General features: G+C 44.4%; 1 protein-coding gene across 2 annotated transcripts in view; it reads left to right on the top strand.

Moving 5' to 3' along the window:
* The window catches only part of PLPP3 (phospholipid phosphatase 3), a 148,537-nt gene extending 124,285 nt beyond the window's left edge, over positions 1-24,252 (top strand). For both annotated transcript variants that reach the window (XM_025380806.1, XM_025380800.1), the window contains 2 exons: positions 6,697-6,873; positions 22,326-24,252. In XM_025380806.1, the coding sequence (XP_025236591.1) occupies positions 6,697-6,873; positions 22,326-22,451 (303 nt within the window). In that variant the 3' untranslated portion in view covers positions 22,452-24,252. The remainder of the gene's footprint in view (positions 1-6,696; positions 6,874-22,325) is intronic.
* The last annotated feature ends 1,778 nt before the right edge of the window (positions 24,253-26,030 follow it).

Here is a 26,030-nt window from a genome sequence, read left to right as displayed (position 1 = left end):
TGTCTCCTCATCACGGACTTGATAGATTGCTAAGGGCCTGTGTCATGTAGGGAACGTCTTTGCTGCCTCTTTGCTGAGCTCTTTCCCTATTGACCCTTTACTGTGCTGTCCCATGAGAACTATTCTTGTGTCAGAGGGTTTGTTGGGTGCCAAGGAAACAGGGAAGTGGCTGTGCTCTGACAGCCCTTTCTCTGGGCTGTGCTTGTTAGTCATTGAGGTTTTGTTCAGCATGTTTGGCGCCCTGGAGCCTGGGGTCTGGTATGCCCACGAGGTGTACCCACAAATCCTAGGAGTGGCTATAGAAACTCCTTGGGGGAGCAAGATTGTTGTTTCCAAGGGGGAATAAATCACTGTACCAGATGTTTTTCCTCTTTTTTCTCCCTATATCATTCACTCGCCCCACCACACATCCATCTGTTTCTGAGTACCTATTCTGTGACAGACCTGTGGGAGTGCCTGGGGACACCAAAAGAGCTCATAATTTTGTGTGGAAAGCCAGAGAAGTAAATAATGGCCAAACAAATGGATGCATTCTCTGCTTAGCGGTGGACTGAGGGGATGGAAGTGGCTCTCACCTCTGCTATAAGGTATAATGAGTCAGCTCTTAGACTCCCTTCTGCTTCAGATCAGGTCAGAGATTATTCCACTGTAACTCTTACAAAAGCTGTACATTTGTGTTTCAAATGTGGGGGTTGATGGAAGTGTGTGCAGGTAAATTAGAGGAGTCTGAAGTTCCAGATGTCCCCTGGAGGTTGTTCTTCGGTGTAATGCCCTCAAACTGCCTCTTTTCTCCAAAGACAGAGACCCAGTATAAAAAGACTAAGACTTTATGTGAAGCAGTAATTTCCCAAGGAGGCCAGGCAGTTCTGTGCTTAGAGCACAGACTCAGAAAGAGGCAGATATACTTAATGTACATCACGTCTCTTGGTTACCTTGAGCAAGTACCGTGGCCTCTTTTAGTTTGATTTCTTCAGCTGTAGAATGGGCACAGTGGTATCCACCTAATAGGATTATTGTGACAATTGCAGGTAATGTAATTTAAAGCACCTAGCCCAGGCGCTACACCAGTGCTCAGCAAAATGGTAGTTTTCTTTCCTCCCTCTGATAGTGACGGAAGACAAGATTTGATTTTCTTCTAAAGAAAAAGTCAATCAAAAATTCTTTTGTCCTGAAAGTAGTTAAAGAACATTCCAGAGAGAAATTCTAGTTCTACACTATGTTTGCAAGCTACCCACCAGACACATGAACCAGAGCCCAGTGAGAGCCATAGAGGAGATTAGAGAAGGGAGAAAGTTTCTCACTGGGGTCAGTGGTCTGGCCTGGCTTCCAGGAAGAGGGTAGGCAGGGACCTAAGGAAGGACAAAAGCGTCCTTTTCACTCTTAGCAGAGCTGTCCCAAGAGCAATGGAAATGAAGTGAGAGGACAGTACAGACCTGTTCCACCAGTATGCAAATCATGTAATGAAACACAAATGACTTAGCAAGAACGAGAGTGTGACTCACCCACTCATCTGACTCTGCTGGTTCAGACCAGAGGAACAGCCTCAAGTTCAGTCGGACGCTTTCTAAGGAGGTTTTGTTGGAATTCCACAAGACCCCAGTTCTGAAGCTAGGCCAGGGAAGGAGAAGAGAACTCCACTGATAAAGTGAGTTCTACATGCCAGGGACTTACATACATCATTTCGGGGTATGGGAAACAGACATACACCTTTCTTTTTCTGATATCCACAATCAGCAGTTTTTTTTTTTTTAAGCAACTGAAAGCGAAATCTTAATACAAGAAAAGGTCTTTAAGATTATATGCTGTTCTAGTGAAGGGACTTTTTTACATCTGTGTCTTTCACAGAGTCTTGAATAGATGCTTCTAACATTTTAAAAAATAAACTAATCTTCTTACGCTATATATGAGAAAACAGAAATTCATAGAAGCAGAGTGACTTCTCCAGGGCCATACAGCTTGTATGCAGCAGAGAAAAGGTTCCAATCTAGTTGCTCTGGCTGCAAATTACTTTCTGCTGTGTCATAGTGGTGCTTGGGAAGTAGTTTGAGAGGGCTGATTCTCTAGCCCAGAGGCCATGCAGATGGGGAAGTGAATGCAGATAAACCACAATGTCAGCAGTAGACTAGAAGAGGCCAAGATGATTTAGGCTTTCGGGTTTTATCCAGCTCTGCTTACCCTTTCAGGGCACCTAGGACTTTACTAAAGCCCCTGTGGGTATTCTGATCTGGGAAAGTGTGTTTTGGTCCAGAATAGGGGGATGGCATCATCTATCAGAAGGGTTTGACTTCCTTTCTTGAATAAGTTGTACCTGCCTCCTGTGGAGTGGGAATAATTGGAGCCTCCAGAGTTACTTGTCCCCAGCCTCCAGAATGTACTCCCTGATCCCAGTGAGGCCCAAATCTCCGGCCTAGAGTGGCTCGTGTGAACTGGGCTCTACACTGGCAAAATCCAATCCATTTTGCAGCAGCGAAATTGATGTGAGATGGAGAACGTCATTGTATCCTTTCATCAATCTCAAAGCCTGCTGCTACCAGCTTACTTCTCATATCAGATGTAGCCACTGGATGGAAAGTCATTGTGCAATCTTGTTCTCAACTCTTCTTTAAGTTTCACCAAAACTTACTTGTTTTGGTGAAAATTGCCACAGTCATTGAGTCAATGTCATTCACCAGGGCAAAAAGGTAACCTGGATTTCTGAAAAGTATCCTAAGTGCCCATCCTGTGTCAGACAGCTTCCTTTCCATATTGTCTCCTTTCATACTGGCAAACCAGAGAAGGAGATACTGTTCTACCTATTTTACAGATAAGGAGACTGAGGCTTATAGAAGTAAACTGACCACCCACTTAGTAAGTGATAGAGCCAGGACTGGAGTCAGGGCTATTATACCCCAAAATGCACTTTACTAATGCACCTCTTTCCCCAAAATCCCCAGCCGCAGACACCAGGATCAGTGCTGACCTTGAAGCATTCCTCCATAAATGTGTTAGTTACTGGTGGATATCAGGGAACAAGGTCCCATCTGCTTACTGTGATTCCGTGTCTGACTGACTGCTTCCCAAAGGCATTCTTTCCCCCGGCTCCCTACTCCTTTCTCATTCATAAGCATTCCCTTCCTTTCTGGAGCTATTCTGATGACTGGTCTCTTCCTCTCTTCTCAAATTCTTCCAGCGTATTTATTTTTTTCTTGTATTGCGCTCCAACCTTAAGTATCTGAATCAGTGGAAGGGGAGATGTGGGCCATGTCCGGTTGGGAAACACGCCCTTCCTCTGCCCCACCCTCGGTTTCCAAGGCCTGTGACCTAAGCCTGCGTGCAGGGGCAGGGGGAATGGTCGGAGGACTTGTAACAAGCATGTTCCGAGGACCTACCGAGTTTTCAGCAAGGGAAGTTAGAAAGTCTTGCCGCTCCAAATTAAGAAATGTGTTTAAAGAATAAAATCACCTATTTATTGAGTAGTATTTCATGCCATCCTCTTGATCTACGTTATCAACCAAACTGGACCACAGCCTCTAAGACAGTGGTTGCTACACTTATTTTATATGTGAGAAAACGGAGGCTCAGGGAGGTTTTCCTGATTAAAATCTGTGCTCTGTATCCCACCCTTATCCACTGCCTTCACCCTTGTCCACTGTCCACCCCACCCTTGTCCACTGTCCACCCCACCCTTGTCCACTGTCCACCCCACCCTTGTCCACTGTCCACCCCACCCTTGTCCACTGTCCATCACCCTTGTCCTGATTAAAATCTGTCCTATGTACCCCACCCTTGTCCACTACCAAGAATAGCTGAGGGAAGGCCAAACATACTGAGTACACTGCAAGTGGATGATTCCTTGTTCCTTGAAGTTGCCATTGTCCTGAAGACTTGTGTTGAGTTGGAGCTATACTAACACCCTCTTCATCCCCATTTCCAAAAGGAAGCGTCTTTTCATCCACTGGTAGGTCATTAAGGGAGTAGTCTTTGGCCTATAGCTCCAATTCACTGACTTTGGTATTGCCTATAGTGACCCAGTCTTGCCTAGTTTAGTATTGCCTGTAGTGACCTAGCCTTGCCTAGAGCTCTTGAAAAGCACTGAGAGTGTGGTGCTCAGTATTTTGCATGAAATCACTTAATTTTTCACCATTGCTTACAATAATATTTTCCAATTGTGATTCAAATATGTAGGTGTTCTCTGAGAATAGTGATGAAAGGTCAAATAAGTATTCTTTCCTGCAGGACTTCTCAGAGCCTTTAGTAATCTTATAAGCATGACAAGTGACAAAAACAAGGATTTAGTATAGATCATTCGCCTACCGTTTTTGAAGAAGCCCTTAATATTCAGTGGAATACGGTTTGGGAAAGACCGGCCTGCAAAATAAGGTCTGGGTTGCTTAGTTTGACACTGAAAGCCCTTCATTAACTAGGCCCTCCTTGTCCCTGCAGCCCTATTTCTCATCACTGCTCACCCCACTTCCCCAACACCCTCTTCTCCAGCTATAATGAACTATTTGAAGTTTTGGGGAACTTCTATGGCAGGCCTCTGAGCCACCCTCTGCCTGGAATATATATCCCCCATTCCTGCTCCCTTAAACCCAGCAAATACTCATTCACCTTTAGGATTCAGGTCAAGTATCCCTTCCAAATAGTAATTGATCCTGGCCTCTAACTTCTTTCATAGCTCCTATAAAACACATTAGTACACTTATTTATTTTCTTGTATCCCTCAACTGTCTGCTCTATACATCAGGATTTATACCGCCTCATTTTTCTTTGTCTTTAGCACTTTTCTTAGTGCCTAGCTTCTTTCTTTTTTAAAAATTTAATTTAAATTATTATTATTATTATTTTGCCTACTGCTACAGATTTGGTCTTTTAGGTTATCTTTAGAATAATTTTTTCTCCAGATCTTTTTAGGATGTCCATGGCAATCTAATAGTATTTACATATCAACTTCTGAATTTAAAAGTTGAGTGTTCTAAGTAAAATTCTCACTCTCTGTCTCTTCAAATTGTCCTTTACCTCCTTTATTCCATAAAGGCTCTGTGCAATCTTCTACACTTTTAACTGGTTATTATTTATATATGAGAAAACCATTGTTTTTATCCCTTGCTTAGCAGGCAACAGCCTCAGTGCGATCTTTTGTCAGTATTCTTATTTTTTCCTCTTAAGTTTTTCCAATAATACATTTATATAATTTCAAAATGATTATAAAGTTGTCTGCTCTCTTCCTTGTCTGTTTATTTGAAATAGTTTTCCATATAGTTGAGGATTCAGTCCTAGATACTTATGGCTAAGAATGATTCTGGGATCTTCCACTCTTCTGTCTCATCAAGACTGACCACTTGCTTGCTCTTTTCTTGCCACCGAAGGAAGGTGTCCATTTGTCCCAGGAAGGACAAACTCATGTCTTCAGCACTGCCGCAGGTCTATCTTTAGGCCATCAGCCTCCTCCCCTCCGCTCTCTTCCCTTCTCCTGCCTCTCCAAACGCTTTGATTTGTAGTTGGAAGTTCCTCTTGTCCACTTGCCTCTTCCCCCTCATTTCCCAAGTTCCCACAGGAACCTGGGAATAGGTTGTGCCCAGAGGTTAGAACGGAAACTGCAGCAAGATAACTCTGAGGGGACAATGCCCAGTTGACGTCATTTCAACTACTTTGCTTCAGCTAGAGGTGTTTTTTTTTTAATCTTCCATTTTTCTTCAGGTTACTCTTCTACTCCACCCTGTCTAGTGTCTGTCAACTTGTATTTGAAAGTTCCCTGGCATTGTCTTGTTGGTTTATTGTTTCCTTATATTCTCATTCAATATCCATAGTTCCAAGTGGTGACTTAGAAATGTGTCCTTGGTAGAGCTGCTTTCTTCTGAAGCAGAAGCATCTCATTGGGGATGTAATAACTTCCTCTTATCATTGCATATTTAATTTCCATGCTGAGACCAGGTAGTATAGCGATTATATAGCCATAATCCCCAGGGAAATACACAAATGTGTTAAGTAAGTTGTCATCAATTGTTAAAAAAAAAAAAAAAAAACAAAAACCTTTGCAAGCCCTGGTTACTGCTCTTTAATTATTAGTTTCACTCAAGAGGAAGATAAAGGGAAACTATCATTTATTAAGTTCCTACTATGTGGCAGTATGCTAAGGTCATTTACACAGATTATTTTGCTCAGCTTTCCCTAGTTTGTCTCCCTAGATAAACTATTTGTCCTATTTTCTAGTGTGAAAACTAAGGCTCAGCATTTATTTATTTATTTATTTATTTATTTGAGAGAGTCTCGCTCTGTTGCCCAGACTGAAGTGCAGTGGTGCGATCTCAGCTCACTGCAACCTCCGCCTCCTGGGTTCAAGTGATTCTCCTGCCTCAGCCTCCTGAGTAGCTGCGACTATAGGCACACGCCACCACACCTGAATAATTTTTGTATTTTCAGTACAGATGAGATTTCACTATGTTGGCCGGACTGGTCTCAAAGTCCTGACCTCAGGTGATCCGCCCACCTCAGCCCGGCAAAGTGCTGGGATTACAGGTGTGAGCCACTGCGCCTAGCCAGGCTCATCATTTAAATAACTGGCTTGAGGTCATCTTCAGATTGCTCTATCTACAACATGCCACCCAAGGTCTAGATAGTCCCAGTTCGTAGAAATGTAGTGTGTGTCACCTGGGGTTATAGTGCATGTGAGTGGGGAGTCACGTAATGTCTGTTCTCTTTGTCTCCTTTCTCCAGCTATACCTGCAGGCCCGCTTCACTTGGCGAGGAGCCCGCCTGCTCCGGCCCCTCCTGCAGTTCACCTTGATCATGATGGCCTTCTACACGGGACTGTCCCGCGTGTCAGACCACAAGCACCATCCCAGTGATGTGCTGGCAGGATTTGCTCAAGGAGCCCTGGTGGCTTGCTGCATAGTAAGTAGCAATTTGTCCTCAGTATGCAAGGGGAGCCCTGGACTGTTGCTTGTTAAATGTTTCCAGCTCAATGACTAAAGCTAGAGAGCCCTCGTTCCTGTTCCCTGCTTGGGGTCACCTGGCCTTAGGCCTTAGGACTCCTTCAGTAAAATGAGAATAATTCCTGCTTCTTCCCAGCCTGCGAGTTTTGATCCGATAGGGTCTGTAAATCTTCTCTGTAAATACAGAGGGTTTGGACTCATAGAATGGAACTGGAAGAGAGCTGAGATATTATCCAACGTGCTCATGTTATAGATGAGGAAATTTAGGGAAGAAACTTACCCAAGGTCATGTGTCAGCAGGTCATGCTTAGTGTCATGCTAAGTCTGTTGACCTAGTAGTAGCAAGATGTAAGTCTCCTGACTCGAGTGCTCACATGCTGTTTTGGTGGACACTGAGTATGCAATGGGACTTCTCGGCTTCTTGGAAAATGCCTCCTCTTCCCTCTGTGACCTTGGGAGTGACTCAGACAGATGCTAAACTCAGCGTTCATTGGAGAAGAGGAGGTTTTCTGAAGGCTGAGTGTACATCGAGTCACAGACTTCCCAGGGATAACTTGGGATGGACCACATACTGATTTGCCCCAAATGAAATACTTCATCTCTGACTCCCGGTGAAGGTGGGAGAAGGCATTGCACTTCTCTGAACCTCCATCTGTAGACGCTGCTTTTCCTGCCTGCTAAGAGTTTTGAGGGGCTTGTTCAGCAAACATGACTGAGCACCTACTTTGATATTGTGACTTCCTGGGCCCTGCTGAGGGGAGCTCACCCCAGCCCAGCAGGAATCCCAGAATACAATAATGGCTGGATATTTAAGCACCACACGTGTAGGTTGTATTGTTGTTAGTATTATCCTTGCTCATTCACAGTAAGAATTATGAACAATAGAGAGATCTCAACCAGCTTCTTATCCTTTCGTGGTTTGTGAGCCTGGCTGCAGGCTCATGTCTCTATGCAGCCTCTCCCCAGCTCCTCTGTAACAGCCCTAAACACTCTGGATTGAAATTGTGATGGGTGTCTTCCTTTGGGCTGTGAGTTCTTGGGGGCAGGGACCATTTGTAACATATATGTTACTCTCCCTGTCTTATCAAGGCCCCTCAGGGATTCTAGCTCAGACTAAGCAAATGTGTGCTTAACAAGCAAAAAGCCAGAATCAACGAGTGGATCTAACCTTTTTTGAGAACACTGTAGGGAGTATTCTCTTGAAGGTATAGGGATGAATAAGGCTCAGCCCTCCCAAGGAAATCCCATTCTTGCTCCTCTCACAGGCCAAGCACAGGAGCTCGGTGCCATGGGGGCCTGTCATAGTGACATGGGCAGGGGGCTTCAGCAGGCAGGGAAGCACGTGAATCCATTGCACGGGTCAAGAAGAGGGAGAAGGAGTTGCAGCAATCAGAGTGGGTGCCACGAAGAAAGCAGTGTGTGAACTGCCTGCAGCCTTTGACATGGGAATCCCAGCCTACGGGACTGGCTGTTTTAATGGCTTTCTCCCTTGCTTTATTTTTCTTTTTTCTTTGTAAAAGGAAAGGCCAAAAGGGAGAGAAACTAGGGGAGCAAACCGTTAATGAGAGCAGCTGTCACTGACCCGCTTGTTCTCTGGTGCCTGGCCCTTTAATGTGAGGTGACAGTGGGGGATGGGCATTTGCACTGAAGGGTAACCCTTTACTGACTGTGCCCTCCTGAGCTTTGCTCTCAGCAGGAGGACAGCCTGCGGGGGCCTGCTGTTGTGGTTCCTTCTTGGCGCCACTGCCCTAATTGGACTCCTCTGCACCCCCAATTAAAAAAATTAAAAGGTTGGGGGATCCTTACTAGCCTTCCTCTCTTTTATATCCTAAAACATGGGCCATAAGCAATTAGACAGAGTGTTCGGGAGGACTGTGGCTTATTTTCAAGAAGTGAAATGAAGGTTCTGACTTGTGTCCTGTTTGGCTCTTGCTGACTGTAGCACAGTATAGGAATTTGATTCTAATGTTTACAAAGACCTACTCTCTGCTGGTGCCATTCTGATACTTTACACATTGTCTTTTTTTTTTTTTTTTTTTTTTTGAGTCTCGCTCTGTCACCCAGGCTGGAGTGCAATGGTGCGATCTCGGATCACTGCAAACTTCGCCTCCCAGGTTGAAGTGATTCTTCCACCTCAGCCTCCTGAGTAGCTGGGATTACAGGCATCCACCATCATGCCCAGCTAATTTTTGTATTTTTGTAGAGACAGGGTTTCACCATAGTGGCCAGGCTGGTCTTGAATTCCTGACCTCAGGTGATCCGCCTGCCTCAGCCTCCCAAAGTGCTGGGATTACAGGCGTGAGCCACTGTGCCTGGCTGCCTATTGTCTTATTTTAGCCACATTAAGCCGTTGTACTACAGCCATTTTACAGAGGTAACTAGGCCCAGAGAGGTAACTTAAGTCATCCAGGGTCAGAGAGCTAATAGACAGCTGCACCACGATTCTCTTGGACTCAAAGCTATGCCCTCTGCACTCTGCAAGGAGAGGAGGGGGTCCCTGAAGCTGAAGGCCCTGCAGTTAACCCGAAACAAAAGCTGCATAGTTAGCTGCTTAAAGAATATCATTTAATTGTGTCACAGAGTCCTTCCTAACCCTTTGGGTGGATCCAGTTATTGCTTTGAGTTTGAAAGCCTGATTTACAATGTAAAGATGGTTTGGAAAGGGGTGATAAATATCTTTCCCTGCCTTTCGCCCACTCACCTGTGAACATGCAAGAACAGGGACTCAATCTTACTTATCATTTTTCTCCAAATGCCTGACACCCAGCCTTGTGCTCAGTGGGACCTCATGGTCCAGAATGGCTTGGAATCGCAGCACTGAGAGATTCATTTCACTGAAGCCATCTGAGAGGCCCATTCAGGAAGTGCCTGGAAGCTGTGGCTACTCAGAATAAAAGTTTGGGAATGTTCAGCTGGGAGAAAAGAAGGTAGTGTCTTTTCCAGTCATAAGCTCCCAGGATTCTGTTGTCCTGGGTTTGATTGTGAGGGAGACAGAAGCAAAGCTCAGGACCCTGGATTGAGCAGAGATGGGTAGATCTGTGGGGAGGTGTGGGGAACCAGAGACCACGTGATGAAGACACCAGGTACCCGGGAGAGGGAACTGTGAGGAGGATCATGGGCATCTGCCTCATGGGTTTTGCAACTTTATCAGGGTTATGCAATGTAGCTGTCACGTGCCAGGCAGGAGTCTGTGACCTCTGCTCTGCTTGTGCCACATTACAGAACTTTTCCCCACGAATCAGGGCCGCTGTCCCAGTGAATCCCAGGAAGGACCAAGTTCTCTTCTTACTGACGACTATGGCTGTACTGAATGGTGTTTGAAACACAGAGACATCACCTGAGGTTAGAAGGATCATAAAAAAGCAGCACGTATGGCACAAAAGCCACCGCTTGAGGTGCCAAGAAACACAGAATCCATTTTCCAGTCTGCCAGATAACCTCCTGAGCCGAGCCTCTACGGACTCCCTGTTAACTGAGATGTAATCTTCGCCACATTTGCCAAGAGCCCAAGCACTTAGAAGGTAGCAAAACTGGAGTTGACCCCAGACAGTCTGACACAGAGCTGGCACTCCAAGACTCAGACTTTGGCAGGCCTCCTCTCATCTCTCTACCCCTTTACCTCCCGGCATGTCAAACATTTCAATATTTTCCAACACCCAAGTTTCTATATTAGATAGCTGTTCCCTTTGATGGAACACAGTTCCAGTTTCACTTCATCTCGGATGAAGCCTTCTGTGTTAGTTGCCTCTGGCTGCTGTAACAAATTACCTCACATTTAGTGGCTTAAAAGAATGCAAGTTTATTTTCTTACAGTTCTGGAAGCTGGGAGTTGGAAAAGGGTCTCACTGAGCTAAAATCAAGGTGTTGGCAGGGCTGTGTTCCATCTAGAGGATCTAAGGGGAGATCTGTTGCCTTGCTTTTTCTAGCTTTCTGGAGTTACCTGCGTTCCTTGGCTTATGGCCCTGTTCTCCACTTTCAAAGCTAGCAGCATAGAATCTTCACTTCTCCCTCTCTCTCTCACACACATGCATACACTTTCTCTGGCCTTTGCCTCCATTTGTCACACCTTCTTCTGTGACTTTTGTCCTTTTGCCTCCCTCTTTTACAGATGCTGGGACCACCTTGATAACCCAGGATGATCTCTCCATCTCAAGATCTTAGCTGAATCTCATTTTATCATGTAGCATCATTAATTGCTTCTGGGACTTAGGATGTGGGCGTCTTTGGGGGACATTGTTCAGCTTTCCACAACTTCCCCAGTCCCTGAAGACAGTATTGTCTCACTTCCTTCCAGTCCCCCATGGCCCTTTGCGCTTTCTTCCTGCCATGGCTTTAGGCCTGATCTATTCACTGCCTGCTCATATGTGTGTCTCCTCAGCTAGATTGTGGGTGCCTTAATAGCAGAATCCGTGGCTTAACCTTCTGATGATTTATTCTCAGTGCCTAGTATAGTAGCTGACACAATAGGTGCTTCATCAGCGTTGGATAAATGGTGAATGATGTATTAGCTGGTGGCTTCAGGCCAGACACTTCTCTTTTGGGCCTAGTTTCCTTACCTGTGAATTGAAGCTGGAGGCCTTGTAGCTCCATGACCTTTGTGCACAGGCATTCTGTGGCACAGCTGACTTTGTAGTAACTGAAGTACTGTGCATTACCCTAGAATGTTGGTTCCATAACTGCAGAGCCTTGGGCAACAGGCATGACAGCCAAGAACTTTTACCTGGGTCTGTTGAGGGTAGATCCTGTCACAGCAGGCAGACTTGTCTAGACAAAAATCACATGTCAAATGGAAGTCTGGTTTCCTCCTCCATTGCTTACTAATTGAATGCTTTCCAGAAAGGGAAGACAATGGAAGCCAGCACAGTCGGAAGACCTATACGGTGTCATGGACTCAACACAAAGACACAAGCACTTAGGGTCAGATAGGCCTGCCTGCACACCTTCAGAGATCTGTACAGGGGTACACAGGACAAAGGAGAGAGCCACAGCCCAGATAGACCACGAGGTGCATGGGCAGACCCGTTCGTACCCAGACAGACAGACGTCCATTCTGTCTGTCTTGCCAGAACTCAGAACCACAGACACACATAAACAGAGAGACAAATTAAAAAAAAAAAAAAAACACAGGCTCATATTGACTCTCCCAGCCCCCCTCCCGCCTACACACTCACTAAGTCACCCTACCAAGGATGTGAACTTTACAGCTGGACTCACCCAGGGACTAGGATGAAGGAAGAGACATCGGTTCATTTCCTGTCTGGTGACAACTTGCATATCTGGTCACCTCCTCCCTGACCCTCTAACAGATGGCAAATTAGGGGCCCCTGGGAGGGGTCAGGGGAGGGCCCGGCTGCCATTGCTGTGGGTTCAGCAGAGGAAGCAGCTGCTCGTGGATTGCATAAATACACAGCAGAGTCTTTCCTGGTTTTCCTCTTCCCGGGGGTGTGGCTCCGCTCGCCGTTGCTCTTTTGTGTGCTGCTATCTTCCTCCAGATGTAGGGAAGGGCAAGGGCATTCTTTGTCTCTTCCCCAGTGAGGTGACCTTGGGAAAAGGCACCAGCAAGAATGCCAGTGTGAAGAAGAGTTCAGCGATGACAACCCCTGCAAAAGGAAACTGCAGTGCAGGGAGAGGCCAGGACACGCCCAAGGACACACAGTAGCAGAGTAGGAACCAAATCCCCAGTTTCTTGATTCCATCTAAAGGGCTAAACAGTAAATTCCAAGCATGCTTGGCCATGAATTTGCAAGGCCTCTTCCTTCTCTAATAGGAGAGAGTCCCATCTATTCCCTTCTGACTTACTCCATTGCTGCCTGGGCACAGGGGAATGGATGAAATGAGCTCCCAAACCTCTTCTGGCCCTGCAGAAGTCTAGCTCTTTGCCCAGTAATGTGACCTTGAGTTAATGTGACCTTGTCACTGCTGGCCCCTACTCTTAGGCAGGTAGAAACATGGATGTGGGAGAGAGAAGGAAGCAAAGGAGTAAACTTTGGCCGCTAATAGATAATGACAGTATCTTTGTAGTGCTCTACAACTGGTCAAAATACAGTTGACCTTGAACAACATGGGGACTAGAGGTTCTGACCTCCAGCACAATAAAAAGTCCAAATAGAACTTTTTTTTTTTTTTTTTTTTTTTTGAGACGGAGTCTCGCTCTGTGGCCCGGGCTGGAGTGCAGTGGCCGGATCTCAGCTCACTGCAAGCTCCGCCTCCCGGGTTTACGCCATTCTCCTGCCTCAGCCTCCCAAGTAACTGGGACTACAGGCGCCCGCCATCTCGCCCGGCTAGTTTTTTGTATTTTTTTAGTAGAGACGGGGTTTCACCGTGTTCGCCAGGATGGTCTCGATCTTCTGACCTCGTGATCCACCCGTCTCGGCCTCCCAAAGTGCTGGGATTACAGGCTTGAGCCACCGCGCCCGGCCCAAATAGAACTTTTGACTCCCTCAACACTTAAAGCTACTAATAGCCTACTGTTGACTGGAAGCCTTGCTGATAACATAAACAGTCAATTAACACATATTTCGTATGTTTTATGTATTATGTACAGTATTCTTACAATAAAGTAAGCTAGAGAAAAGAAGATGTTATCAAGAAAATTATAAGGAAGAGGAAATATATTTACTGTACATTAGGTGGAAGTGATCACCATAAAAGTCTTCATGCTGGTTGTTTCCATGTTGAGTAGGCTCACGAGGAGGAAGAAGAGGAGGGGTTGGTCTTGCTGTCTCAGGGTTGGCAGAAGCAGAAGAAAATTTGCATATAAGTGGACCCATGCAGTTCAAGCCCATGTTATTCAAGGTTCAACTTTACTTCTAAAACTTCCTTTCTTGGTTCCCTGCTAAGATGGATGGGCTGACGAAGCAGAGGCTCAGAGAGGGAAGTTATATTCCTGCCACTTGCTAGGTAAGCTGTCAGGATAAGTCACTTCACCTCTCAGCCACCTTTTCCAATCCCATGAGGTGGGGATGATAATACCTAACATGATTTTTGGATTGAGGATTTAGAGAATTAAAGATGCATCATGCTTGGCACATGCAACGTTGATAGTGAATTGTACATTAAGTACTATGCTTTGTTTAAAGATTCAGAGCTAAAAGGAGTTGGTCCTTAAAGAGCTTATCTAGTGCAGTAGCTTTCCAAGACTTGACCACCATCTATAATAAGAAATACACTTTATATCATAACCCAATAGAGTCACCCACACATAACTAAAACAAATACGTCACAAAATAAGACTTGCCCTTACTGTGTGAGACATTCTAATATTTTCTGTTAACCTTCAAAAATGCTGGTGGTGACTACCTAGTTAGTTGATTTTGTAGCTTGCTAATGGCTTGAGAATGATCTAGTAGGAACAGACATGTAAACAGAGAAGTATAATAGAAGGGCACAGCTGCTGGGATGGGATACACTACTGAGGACAGTGCGGTTACAAGAGAAGAGGTGATTAATTCTTCTTGAGGGTGTTGTAAGACTAGAAAGAATTTTTAGAGTAGGTAATTCTTTAAAAATGGATGGCCATTTGCTGTAAGATACAAAAAATAAGGAAGGGAATTCCACGCAGAAGGAATAGCACAAAGACATGAAGATGGGTGAGAACATGATGTGTTTTGTGACCCTAGAAATGCAGAACAACGGAATTTGTGGGATAATGGGGAGAGGTGACCTCAATGAATAGTAGCCTGCTTCTCCCTTTCGGCTTCAAAATTGGATGGTTTCTGGGAATGGGGTCCCCTGCCTTTGTCGAACCTTGGTCATCTTTGGGTACTATGTTCCTAAGCTCCAGCTCCTACTGCATTTAGCGCCCCATAGACAGAGCTGTCAGTCCCCTGGGTCCTCCTTACCAGACACCCTCCCTAATAGCCTATGAATATTTTCCTGGAAGGTTCCTTGGCACAGATTCCTGCTCTCCATCAGTATTGCCCACAACTTTCTTTAAAGGGATGGGGAGAGGGCCGGGGGCGGGTCTTGTTATGTTGCCCAGGCTGGCCTTAAACTCCTGGGCTCAAGCCATCCTCCCACCTCAACTTCCTGACTAGCTGGGACAGCAGGCACACAGCAGCATGCTCTGCAAAATTGCTCTCAACTTTCTTTGCTTCTCTAAACCCTCTTTGTTCGTTTTGTGGGACTAATTTCCTTCACATTCCTCAATAGCAGTGATGATTTGAATAGTCCTTCATAAGGCTGGATGTGCGGTGGCTTATGCCTATAATCCCAGTGCTTTAGGAGGCTGAGGTGGGTGGATCACTTGAGTTCAGGAGTTCAAGACCTGGCCGGCCAACATCCCGTCTCTACCAAAAACATACAAAAATTGGCTAGGTGCGGTGGTACACACCTGTAATCCCAGCTACTCGGAGGCTGAGGCACAAGAATGCTTGGACTGGGGAGGTGGAGGTTGCAGTGAGTGGAGATGGTGCCGCATTCCAGCCTGAGCGACAGAGCGAGACTCTGTCTCAAAATAAATAAATAGATGAATGAATGAATAGTTCTTCAAAGTGTTTTCACATATATTTCATGTAAGCCTTACAGGAACCATAGGTAGGTGAATTTTTTTTTTTTTTTTTTTTTTGAGACAGAGTTGCCCAGGCTGGAGTGCAATGGCGTGATCTCAGCTCACCACAAGCTCCATCTCCCAGGTTCAAGTGATTCTCCTGCCTCAGCCTCCCAAGTAGCTGGGATTATAAACATGCGCCACCACAACCGGCTAATGTTTGTATTTTTAGTAGAGATGGGGTTTCTCCATGTTGGTCAAGCTGGTCTCAAACTCCCAACCTCAGGTGATCCACCCACCTCGGCCTCCCAAAGTGCTGGGATTACAGGTGTGAGCCACCGCGCCTGGCTGGTGGATTTTAAAAATAACATTTGCACACAAATACAGGGCAGACCCATCATCTGCAACTGTAAAACCTTTTCATCTTGTATAAATTCAAGACAAGTGTGACAGCTTGGATCACACACCAGTAGAAATTTTGGGACTATATTCTGCTGTCTGATTTCCAGTGTCACACTCTTTTCCATCTCATCATTTTCCCTCTCAGATATACTAGAAAGTCACTCAACAGAAATGCTCACAAATTCCCAGGGCCAAAAGCCACTGAAAGCCCTTTATTGCGGTCAAAAAATAATGATTGCAGTTGGATAATCCATCTAGTTAAAAAACAAGGCTGCCAAAGATGGCTTTTCTTTAGATAGCACTTACTGTACTTAGGGCATGAGGGTGAGCCAGGTCCCAAGGCTTTCTCCTCCAAAGAGAGTTATTCCTTCCTTAATCCATGAGATTGTTCAGTGTGGTAGACCAGAAAGCTAAAAGGAAATCCCAGGGCCAGAGCACAGAGGAATACGTGCATCATGTATCAAAGCCTATGGCCTAATGCTAAGATGGAAGGTTATTAAAAGTTCAATATGGGTACCAAAGAGAGAAGAGTCATTCAAAGAAGATAATTGTGTGCTCAGTGTAGATTGTGTAAGACACACAGCCATGCAATGGCGGGTCTGGGATTTGAGCCCATCTGTTAATCTCCACAGACTGTCCACTAATGGCTCTCTTAACTGTTGTCTGCATAACAAATAACTGTAGTGTTTGCTAAAATGCAGATTCCAAACAACACTCTCAGTAGGTGTTAGATGGACCCAGGAATCTGCTATTTCAGGAAGCTCCCAGGTGATTCTGAAACAGATGGTTTGAGGACAACACTTTAAGAAATACCAGAATAGATGACGCTCAGTTTTCTTGAGGTTCTAAGACTCAAAAAATCTTTTTCTTTTATAGTTATCTACCTTTTGCTAGCATTTCAGATCAATGTGTTATGTAAGGATGGGATTCCTATTTTCAAGGAGTTCACTTACACTCAGGGACTCTAGGAACATTTAAAGGATAATTTTATTGTTATAATCTGCCCTTAACAAAATTAACAAAATGATCCTCAAAATTTGCTGATTCAGCCATTCCTAGCAATGAAAGGAGGAAGCTGGCTACCTACCAGACTTCTTGTTTCTGGTGTACTTGGTTCTTGGTGACCTCTAGGCAGGCAACAACCCAGCAGGGCTGGACTGTTTGTGCTTCCTGGGAGGTTAACATTTCCAGAGTGTGAATGCTGGTATGAGCCATCGGAAGCATCTTCCTCTTTGAGTGTGCCAACTCTTGGCCAAAGATAGCCCTAGAAACTGTAAGAACTTTGAGAGCAGATTCTGTTTGTCCTATAGAAAACTCCCATCAGCATATTGCCTCTATGTCCAGCTAGAATGTGTCAGATTTCACATGTTCGTTCACAGTCTCAACCACTCTTTTTTCCCCCCTCTCTCTCTTTTTTCTTTTTCTAGTTTGTTTTTTCTTATCTCCTCATCACAGTGAATGGGGTTCTTACAGCTTAGCGTTGTCTTGTGTGTACTCTTGCTCTTGAAGGAAGGAGCTACATTATCCACAGTGCTTGGGTAAATTAGATCATCTTCCACCCTGGGATCACGGAACAGTTGACTCCTTTTGACTCAGGAGGAGGTCAGAATCACTTCCCCACAGATAAATCCATAGAAACAGAAAGCAGATTGATGGTTACCAGGGGCTGGGGAGAAGAGGGAACGGGACATGGCTGCTGAAAGTTTATGGAGTTTTATTTTGGGGCAATGAAATGTCTTGGAATTAGATAAAAGTGATGGTGGTACAACACTCTACAGTACCAAATACCACTGGGGTTGGGGGGAATCACTCCCCCAAGACAACATCACAGGCAGAGGAAAGCAAGTTGTATATATATTTCTTTCCTAGCATAGTTACCGAAATTTTAAGTTTTTATGGGAATAAGTGCAAAGATTTCTAGAGTTGAAAACAGAACTAGGAAGAAAAATATTGCCTCCCTCGCACACATACCCACCCCAAACATATCACCTCTACCAGCTGCAGTCCTATCCTCAACGTTTCAAAATCCATCTCTTCTTCTTTGTCTTTACTGCATAGGTGTTGTTCAGGACTCATCCTCTCCTAGACTCTTTAATCCCTGCCTCCAGGCTCACTACATACTTTCTGACTCCATCTCCATTTTAGTTACCATCGTGATTTTTTTTTTTTTTTTTTTTTTTTGGTCTGAGACAGAGAGTCTCCCTCTCTCGCCCAGGCTGGAGTGCAGTGGCACCATCTTGGCTCACTGAAACCTCCACCTCCCAGGTTCAAGTGATTCTTCCACTTCAGCCTCCTGAGTAGCTGGCATTATAGGCACCCGCCATCATAGCCACCTAATTTTTGTACTTTTTTAGAGGGGGATTTTCACCGAGTTGGCCAGGCTGGTCTCGAACTCCTGACCTCAAGTGATCCACCTGCCTCAGCCTCCCAAAGTGCTGGGATTATAGGCTTGAGCCACCATGCCCGACCTCCAACATGATCTTAATGCAGGTCTTTCCAATGTGTTGCTACCCCACTTTTGCCTTGACAATGATTCCTAGAGCTAAAACAATGAGATCTGAACTGCTTAACATGTCCCAGGAGGCTTTTCAATATCTAGTCCTCTCCTCTCCAGCCTCTTTGACTGCTCCACGTTAGATATACTGAGGTTCCTGCAGCTCCCGGATGTGCTGTACTCCCTTTCTCCTGTGCCTTTGCACACACTATTCCCTTTGCCTGAAACAACATCCTAGCATTCACTGCCTGGTTAACTCCTCCTTATCCTTCAAAGCCGAGATCAAATAGACATCCTTTAGGAGAAGCCTTCTAAGGCCTGCTTCCCACTCCCCTTCAGTCTGGGTTAAATGCCACATTCTCTGTGCTTCCTCAACACCCTGGCTTCCCTCCATCATAATCCTTAATATGCTGTATTGTGGTCATCTGTTTACCTGGCTCTCTAACTCACTGGCCTACAAACTCCCGGAGGGTAAAAGACTGTCTTAATGTATATTCATCTTCATATTTTTGGAGTTTAACACATAGCAGGAATCCAATAAGTATTTATTGATTGCATTCGTTCATTTTCCAAAAAAAAAGTAATGTTTCAAATTCAAAGCATTGGAGAAACGGAATTGAAAACAAATGTTCGGCACATTGTAACTTAGATCTCTTCTTGGTGCTTAGGGTATAGTTTTTCTTGTTTGCTGGAAATGTATTTATTGTCGAATGTGTCCTTTCGCACAGCAGAGATCTGTGGAGTAGGATTGTGGGCTGGGAGTGGGTTTATCCCATAGACCTAAGACAGCTACTTAATTTGTGTAGACCCTTCCCAGCCTGGGCCTCTGGGTTTTCTTTCTGGGTGGAGATCATCTTCTGTAGGAAATGGAACTGCTCCAAGCCAAGAAGCTTTTACTTTTGCTAGGTCTTTTTGTGTTCTGCTGTTCAAATATTAGGAAGACTGAACCCTGTTTCAGTCTTGACAGTATTATGTTTCATGATCCCAAAAAAAGTATTTGTGTAACCTCAAGTCATGCTGAAAGTGAAATACAGCTTAAAGTGGGATTCTGCTGGACCTCACTCAACTTTTCACCTCGCCGCTTGGCTCCGAGCGGGCAGTATTTGAGTATGTGGTTCCCCCTCAAGTCTGTAGGAGTTATATTGTCAATAAGGTCCAAAGCCAGAGTGCTTGCTTTCTATTAAGTAAAGAGAATTTTTGAAATTCAATGACAAACCTTTATTAAGCCCTTATTGTGTACAAGGCTCAAAGCTAAGTGCTTTGGGTGATTCAGGGTGATTAGGGATAGGATTCCATCTTCAAGAAGCCTCTCATCTAGGAAGAAAGGCCGATAAGCAAAGTTTTGGACACATAGGAGAGCATGGCTTTCTCTGGGTCCAGTAATTACTTTGGTATCCAGATCATTACAGAATGGAACACCTTCTATTGAACTATGCAACAGTCACAGGTTTAGATCTTCGCAAGTTATTATTGCCTTTAATCTTCATATGATTCCTATCTTGCAGTTAGGAAATGGAAACCCTAAGATGTAGTGACTATGAGCTCAGAAAATTAGATTGGGAGATAAGCCAGTAGATTGAGGTGGTAGATTGTTCAAGATCTTGAAGGGGAAGGTGTTTGCTGGGGATAGGGGAGCTGTCCCCAGCTATATTTGCCCTTGGCAGATGGGATGGATTCTGGGAGAAAGAGCTCTAAGAAATTAGACCTGTATGACTTATTTTCATGAATCTAGCTGCTAAGCTGGGATAAGTGAAGTTAAAAGTAGTGATGGGCCAGGCGCAGTGGCTCACGCCTTTAATCTCAGTACTTTGGAAGGCCAAGGCAGGCAGATCACGAGGTCAGGAGTTCAAGACCAGCCTGGCCAGCATGGTGAAACCCTGTCTCTACTAAAAATATGAAAATTAGCCAGGCACAGTGGCACGTGCCTGTAATCCCAGCTACTCAGGAGCTGAGACGGGAGAATCACTTGAACCTGGGTGGCAGAGGTTGCAGTGAGCCGAGATCGTGCCACTGCACTCCAGCCTGGGTGACAGAGTGAGACTCCATCTAAAAATAATAATAATAATAATAATAAAAGAAAGTAGTGATGGAGAGATTGATCAAAACCTCTTCCTCTGAGACAAATTGAAGGATAAAGGGGAGGATAATTTTGAGCTACAGATGAGGACATTGTTGTTTGCACCTCTCAGATGATAACATCATTTTAGTACAAAAAGAAGTAAGGCCACTGGGGGAGATCAGGGAAAATGTGGGGCTGGGGCTGGAGTAGAGAAGAGTTGAAAAGTTTAATTATCTTCACATTGAACTTTAATCGAGTCTGTTTCCTCATACTGGGGACACTTGAAAACCGTTTCCCAGACCAACTACAAAGAATTTTCTGGCAGGGGAGCCTAAAGCCTACTGGCAGGTTGTGCACAGATCTTTTTTCTCCTGATCCCCAAGTTTGACTCTGACTAGGAGACAAATCTTTTGGTACCATGGTTTTCACTGTTCAAACCTCCTGACAAAAGAAAGGGAGAAAAGACTGAATTTTTTTCCCTTGCAAAGTGGTACATCCAATAGCACTCAAACTGTGAATGTATTACGATGTTATACTTCTTGGCTAATATTTCATTTTCTTGTAGTAGCATAGAAGTAGCCTAGCTTTATTTTTTTTAACAACAAAATAATACTTATTAAATGTTTTGGTAGGTAATATATGTAATGGGTACAAAATTCAAAAGGTACAACAGGTTTTACAGTGACCAGTAAACATCTGTTTCACCTTTGCCTTCTAGCTACCCAGTTCCCTTCTCTTGAGGTAACCAGCATCACCAGCTTCTTGCTGTGATTTTATAGCATTTTCTTGATTGCTGTGTTGCTACAGAAGGGACATTGTGAAAATGAGTTTAACAAATAATGCAAGTCCCTACTGTGGCCAGGCCCTGGATTGCTAGAGCCTTAGTTTTGGTAAAATCTTATTAAGAACTTTGTTTTCTTGCCTATAATGTGGCCAGAGTGAAGCCATAGTGCTGTCATTAGTAGTGAGCACATTACCATCTGCAGGACAAAGACCCATCAATTCAGAAAGCTGTTGGATATAGGAACTCTGATAGTGTTTTACTTGCTATTTTGAAACCCAGCCATGTGTTTCCTATTAAATTACATGACTGATAGCTGCCGCTTATGGTTACTTAGTAAAAACTCCTGTTGCTAAATGGCTCAAATGGATGTCTGTGTATTTATTTTGCCATCTAATACAAAGCATAAATTTTTCTTACTCCAGTAGCTCATCAAGCCCTTGGATCTTTCATCGTAAGTTCATTGAGGCAGGAACTATGCCTGTGCCATCCTCACACCTTTGCAAGTGGCATTCAATAAATGTTTCTCAGGTATTATAAGAAAGACTCAGTGAGGTCACATTCCCAGGAGGAAAAAGGACGCTGGGAATAAGTGATAGGAGATTTGTCATTAACCTTTCCTCCAGGTTAGTTGCCAACTTTCTCAGCAACGAGAACCCGGTTTCTTGACCCCCATCAAATGGTTGATATCAGTAGGTTTTCAGGAAAAATAGTCACCACTGCCTGACTTCAGCTCTTGCTGATAGGAGTTCATGTTGGCTGATCTTTTCTGGTTACACCCTGGATTCCTTTGTGAGGAAAGGGAAAGTAGTGTGAATTAATGACTCTAACTAATTATGACCTGCTTCCTTTGTTTAGGAACTTATCTTTCATTGCTATTCGTTTGCCTTGAGAAATAAGGAAGTGTGGGTTGCAGATACGGGCACTGGACTGAGAGTCCTTAGAAGTGGATTCTACTGAATTGGTGTTGTGCAACCTGGAGCATGTCACTGCCTTTTCCTGGGCCTCAGTTTCCCTATCTGTACAATAAGCCTTGACGATATGATCCCTATCACCCTTCCCTATTCAAAGAGTTATGATTTGGGGCCCCTCTTCCTGCAGTCTGTGCTCCTCTGACCTTCCTTTACCCTGTGTACCCAGACCCCAGATATCAGTTACTGACTTCCATCTCTGATTTGTGCTTCTAGGTTTTCTTCGTGTCTGACCTCTTCAAGACTAAGACGACGCTCTCCCTGCCTGCCCCTGCTATCCGGAAGGAAATCCTTTCACCTGTGGACATTATTGACAGGAACAATCACCACAACATGGTGTAGGTGCCACCCACCTCCTGAGCTGTTTCTGTAAAATGACTGCTGACAGCAAGTTCTTGCTGCTCTCCAATCTCATCAGACAGTAGAATGTAGGGAAAAACTTTTGCCCGACTGATTTTTTAAAAGGAAAAAAAAAAAAATGTTTTACTTTGTGGCCTTCCAAAATAGGTAGTGTTTGCCTATGTGGAAACAACAGCAAACTAACACCAAGTGCCAGAGTCCTGGATGTGCAATTGGTTTAAGTGTTCATGTTCTAGTGAACACGGCTTGTTCAGGAACAAACACTAAAATGATTTGAGTAGAGGCTGCTGGTCACCTTTTGTGACCTGAGGAATCCCAGGCCTGTGAGAAAAGCAAAAATTCACATTGTAGCACACGATGCCAGACATAGCACTGAATCAAGAAAATAGCCATTGCAGAGCTGCCCTCTTGAGTCTTTCTGTCCATCCCATTCTATTCTGTACTGTGACTTTAGTTCAGGAAGTTTTGCTTTGTGTTTTAAATAGAAGGAAAGAGCAAGTTTGCTCAGTCAAGTGATCAGATCCCGAATCCAGATTCCCAGTGCTAAGGCCTTACCACCTCCCCTGCCCATAGGCCAACAACCATAGTTCCTCACATTAGTGATTAGCAGACTCTTTGTGGACGAGTGAATTTCACAAATAGCACAATTTCAGAAGAAATCGAGGGCACAGGCCCTCACTTTTCTTCTTTTGACGCACCATCCTGTGATGTTGAAATGTCAATTGCAGGATGCTGATGTTGTGCACGTCAATCACCGGGCACTTGCACACTCTTAGAAACAGTTCGACTTCGGTTACTGCCTTCTCCCTTGAAATCCTTGCTGCGTGCCCACCAGGATTTCCTGTGAGGGCCCGGGATGAGCAAGGCATGGTCTGCCACCAGCTGATGGAAAGCAGCCTTCTGTACAACAGATGGGAGAGTGAAGGGGGCAGAATGAAAATCGAACCAACCTTTTAGCTGTTGCAAATCAGAAGGAGCCAGAGAAGCAGGCAGTCTCATGCCTGAGAGGTTACCCTTCAGGATGACAGAGCTGAGGGTCTTTGTAGGAGTTGCTCTTGCTGTGTAAAGCACTATTGTCTTGGGGTTGACCCCTAGGGCAGTTCTTGATAGGTTCTGCTGGGCAGAACATATGGGTTAAATCTCGGTAGAGAGTTTTCCTCATCCTCTATCCGTAAGTGTCCTTCCATGCAAGGTCCTACTCTAGGTGATAGACAGGGACCCCTTCTACTGAACCTTTTGAGGAAAGGAGGAAGGAAGAAATGCGTTTAGATCTTGGATGCAGACCTTTCAAAGGGTTACATGTAACCATATGGATCAACCACATGCACATCCTTACTACAGAATCCGTCCTTTCATTTCAACTTATAGCAAGCTATGATTTTTATATATAAATATTATATAAATAATGTATAAAACATTAAAAGTTAACTATGTAAGATATTATTTCTGAAACAATTTTAGCTATATCCACTATGATTATAAACTGTGTCTCGACCTGTGTTATTTACATTAGCTGCTTAAAAAAGCATTGAGTTAATTTTTTAAATATCAACTAAAATATCATAGTTCTGTGGTAGACATTGTTTTATAATGAAAGAAATAACTGCAACTAGAGAAAACTGTATAAAAACATTAAATTGTCAGTATTTTTGTAAGGTTCCATTTTGTAAAGAGAATAATATTCAAAGACTTTTGTAGCATACAAAGTGAAAACTTGTATCTGCGAAACTATACTTGTATTAAATGTGCTTTTTAAATAAAAGCTCGTAACACAACTAATTAAGGACTTGCAAGCCTGGAGTGTTTGAGAGATGTTTGTCTCAGGTGTGCGGGTAGGAGAAGGAAGAATCACAGGCTGGCCTCTTTGAGTGGGCTTGCCTCATCTCAGGGCACCAACTCCTGATTTTTTTCAGTGGGAAATGTGGTGGTCATAGGGTAGATACTGATGTCTGCCCTGCTCTTTCATCTCTGAAAGCCTGTTTGCAGAATGAGGCCCTGTCTCTACCCTCATCTCAGGCTCTTCTAGAGAGCTTTTGTATTCTAAAAGGGATTTTTCCATCAGAGAGGTAGGAGCTGTAGGAGCCCCAAGGGCAGATAAGCAGCCTTCACTCTAGATAAGGTATGCTCGGGGAGCTGTACTGAGGGAATCCTGTACACAGTCCACATCAAAGGAAGGTGCAGGCACTGCTGAGAATGGCATGTGGCTCCTGCTTCCCTTCCTTGTGTTCCTCCAACCTGGAAGAAAAGGGGAAGCTAGAAATTCACATTTATCGAGCACCTGTGTGCCAGGGATTTTTGCCTATTTGTTCTGTCTGATCTTCACAGCAGTTCTTATTTTCAGAAAGAAGGAATACTAAGGAATGCAAAGATGAAATGATTTGTCTAAGATCCTAGAGCATTAAATTGTAGGACAGGTCTTATATTAATTTACTATGGCAGCTGTAACAAATTACCACAAACGTAAAACAACATAGATGTATTGTCTTACAGTCTTGAAGGCTGTAGGGGAGAAGCTGTTTCCTTGCCTTTTCCATCTTTAGAGGCCACCCACTTTCCCTGGCTTGTGGCCCTCTTCCTCCATGTTCACATGGAGGAAGCAACACTGGGTCGAGTCCTCACCTGCCATCTCTTTGGTTCTCCTCGTCTGCCACCCCTTTCACGTGTAAGGGCCCTCCTTGGTGATTACACAGGCCTGCTCATAATCTAGGATAATCACGTATATTAAAGTCAGTTCACTGGCAAACTTAATTCAATCTGCTGCCTTAATTCCTCTTTGCCATGGAACATATATTCACAGATGCCAGGGATTTAAGACATGGACATGTTTCGGGAACATGAGGAGTACCAGAGGTCACCCTCTGACCCTCAAAAGATTCATACCCATCCCACATGCAAAACCTATCACCCTATCCCCACATCCCCTAAAGACCTAGGATATGGCAGTATCAAGTCAAAATCCTAAATCTTAACAACGTAAACACCCCAAATCTCATCATCTAAACTAACCCATTCAAATTAGGTAAAGAGGCTCCATGTTTAATCCACCCTGGAATACATTGTTCTCTATGAACTTGTGAAACTTAAGAAACAAGTTATCTGCTCCCTAAGTTCAGTGGTGGGACAGGCATAGAATAACAGTTAAAGACATTCCTATTTAAAAAGGGAAAGAAGCCAGGCGTGGTATCTCACGCCTGTACTCCCTGTGCTTTGGGAGGCCAAGGCAGGCAGATCACGAGGTCAGGAGATTGAAACCATCCTGGCTAACACATTGAAACCCCATCTCTACTAAAAATACAAAAAAAAAAATTAGCCGGGCGTGGTGGCGGGCGCCTGTAGTCCCAGCTACTCGGGAGGCTGAGGCAGGAGAATGGCGTGAACCTGGGAGGCAGAGCTTGCAGTGAGCCGAGATCATGCCACTGCACTCCAGCCTGGGCAACAGAGCCAGACTCCATCTCAAAAAAAAAAAAAAAAAAGGGTGGGGGAGATAAATAGAAGGAAAAAAGAAGTCATCAATCCCAAGCAACTTCAAAATCCAGCCAGGGACCAGGCATGATGGCTCAC

The sequence above is a fragment of the Theropithecus gelada genome, chromosome 1 (genome assembly GCF_003255815.1).
Source record: "Theropithecus gelada isolate Dixy chromosome 1, Tgel_1.0, whole genome shotgun sequence".
NCBI classification, from domain to species: Eukaryota; Metazoa; Chordata; class Mammalia; order Primates; family Cercopithecidae; genus Theropithecus; species Theropithecus gelada.
This window is presented reverse-complemented; position numbering and strand designations above follow the sequence as displayed.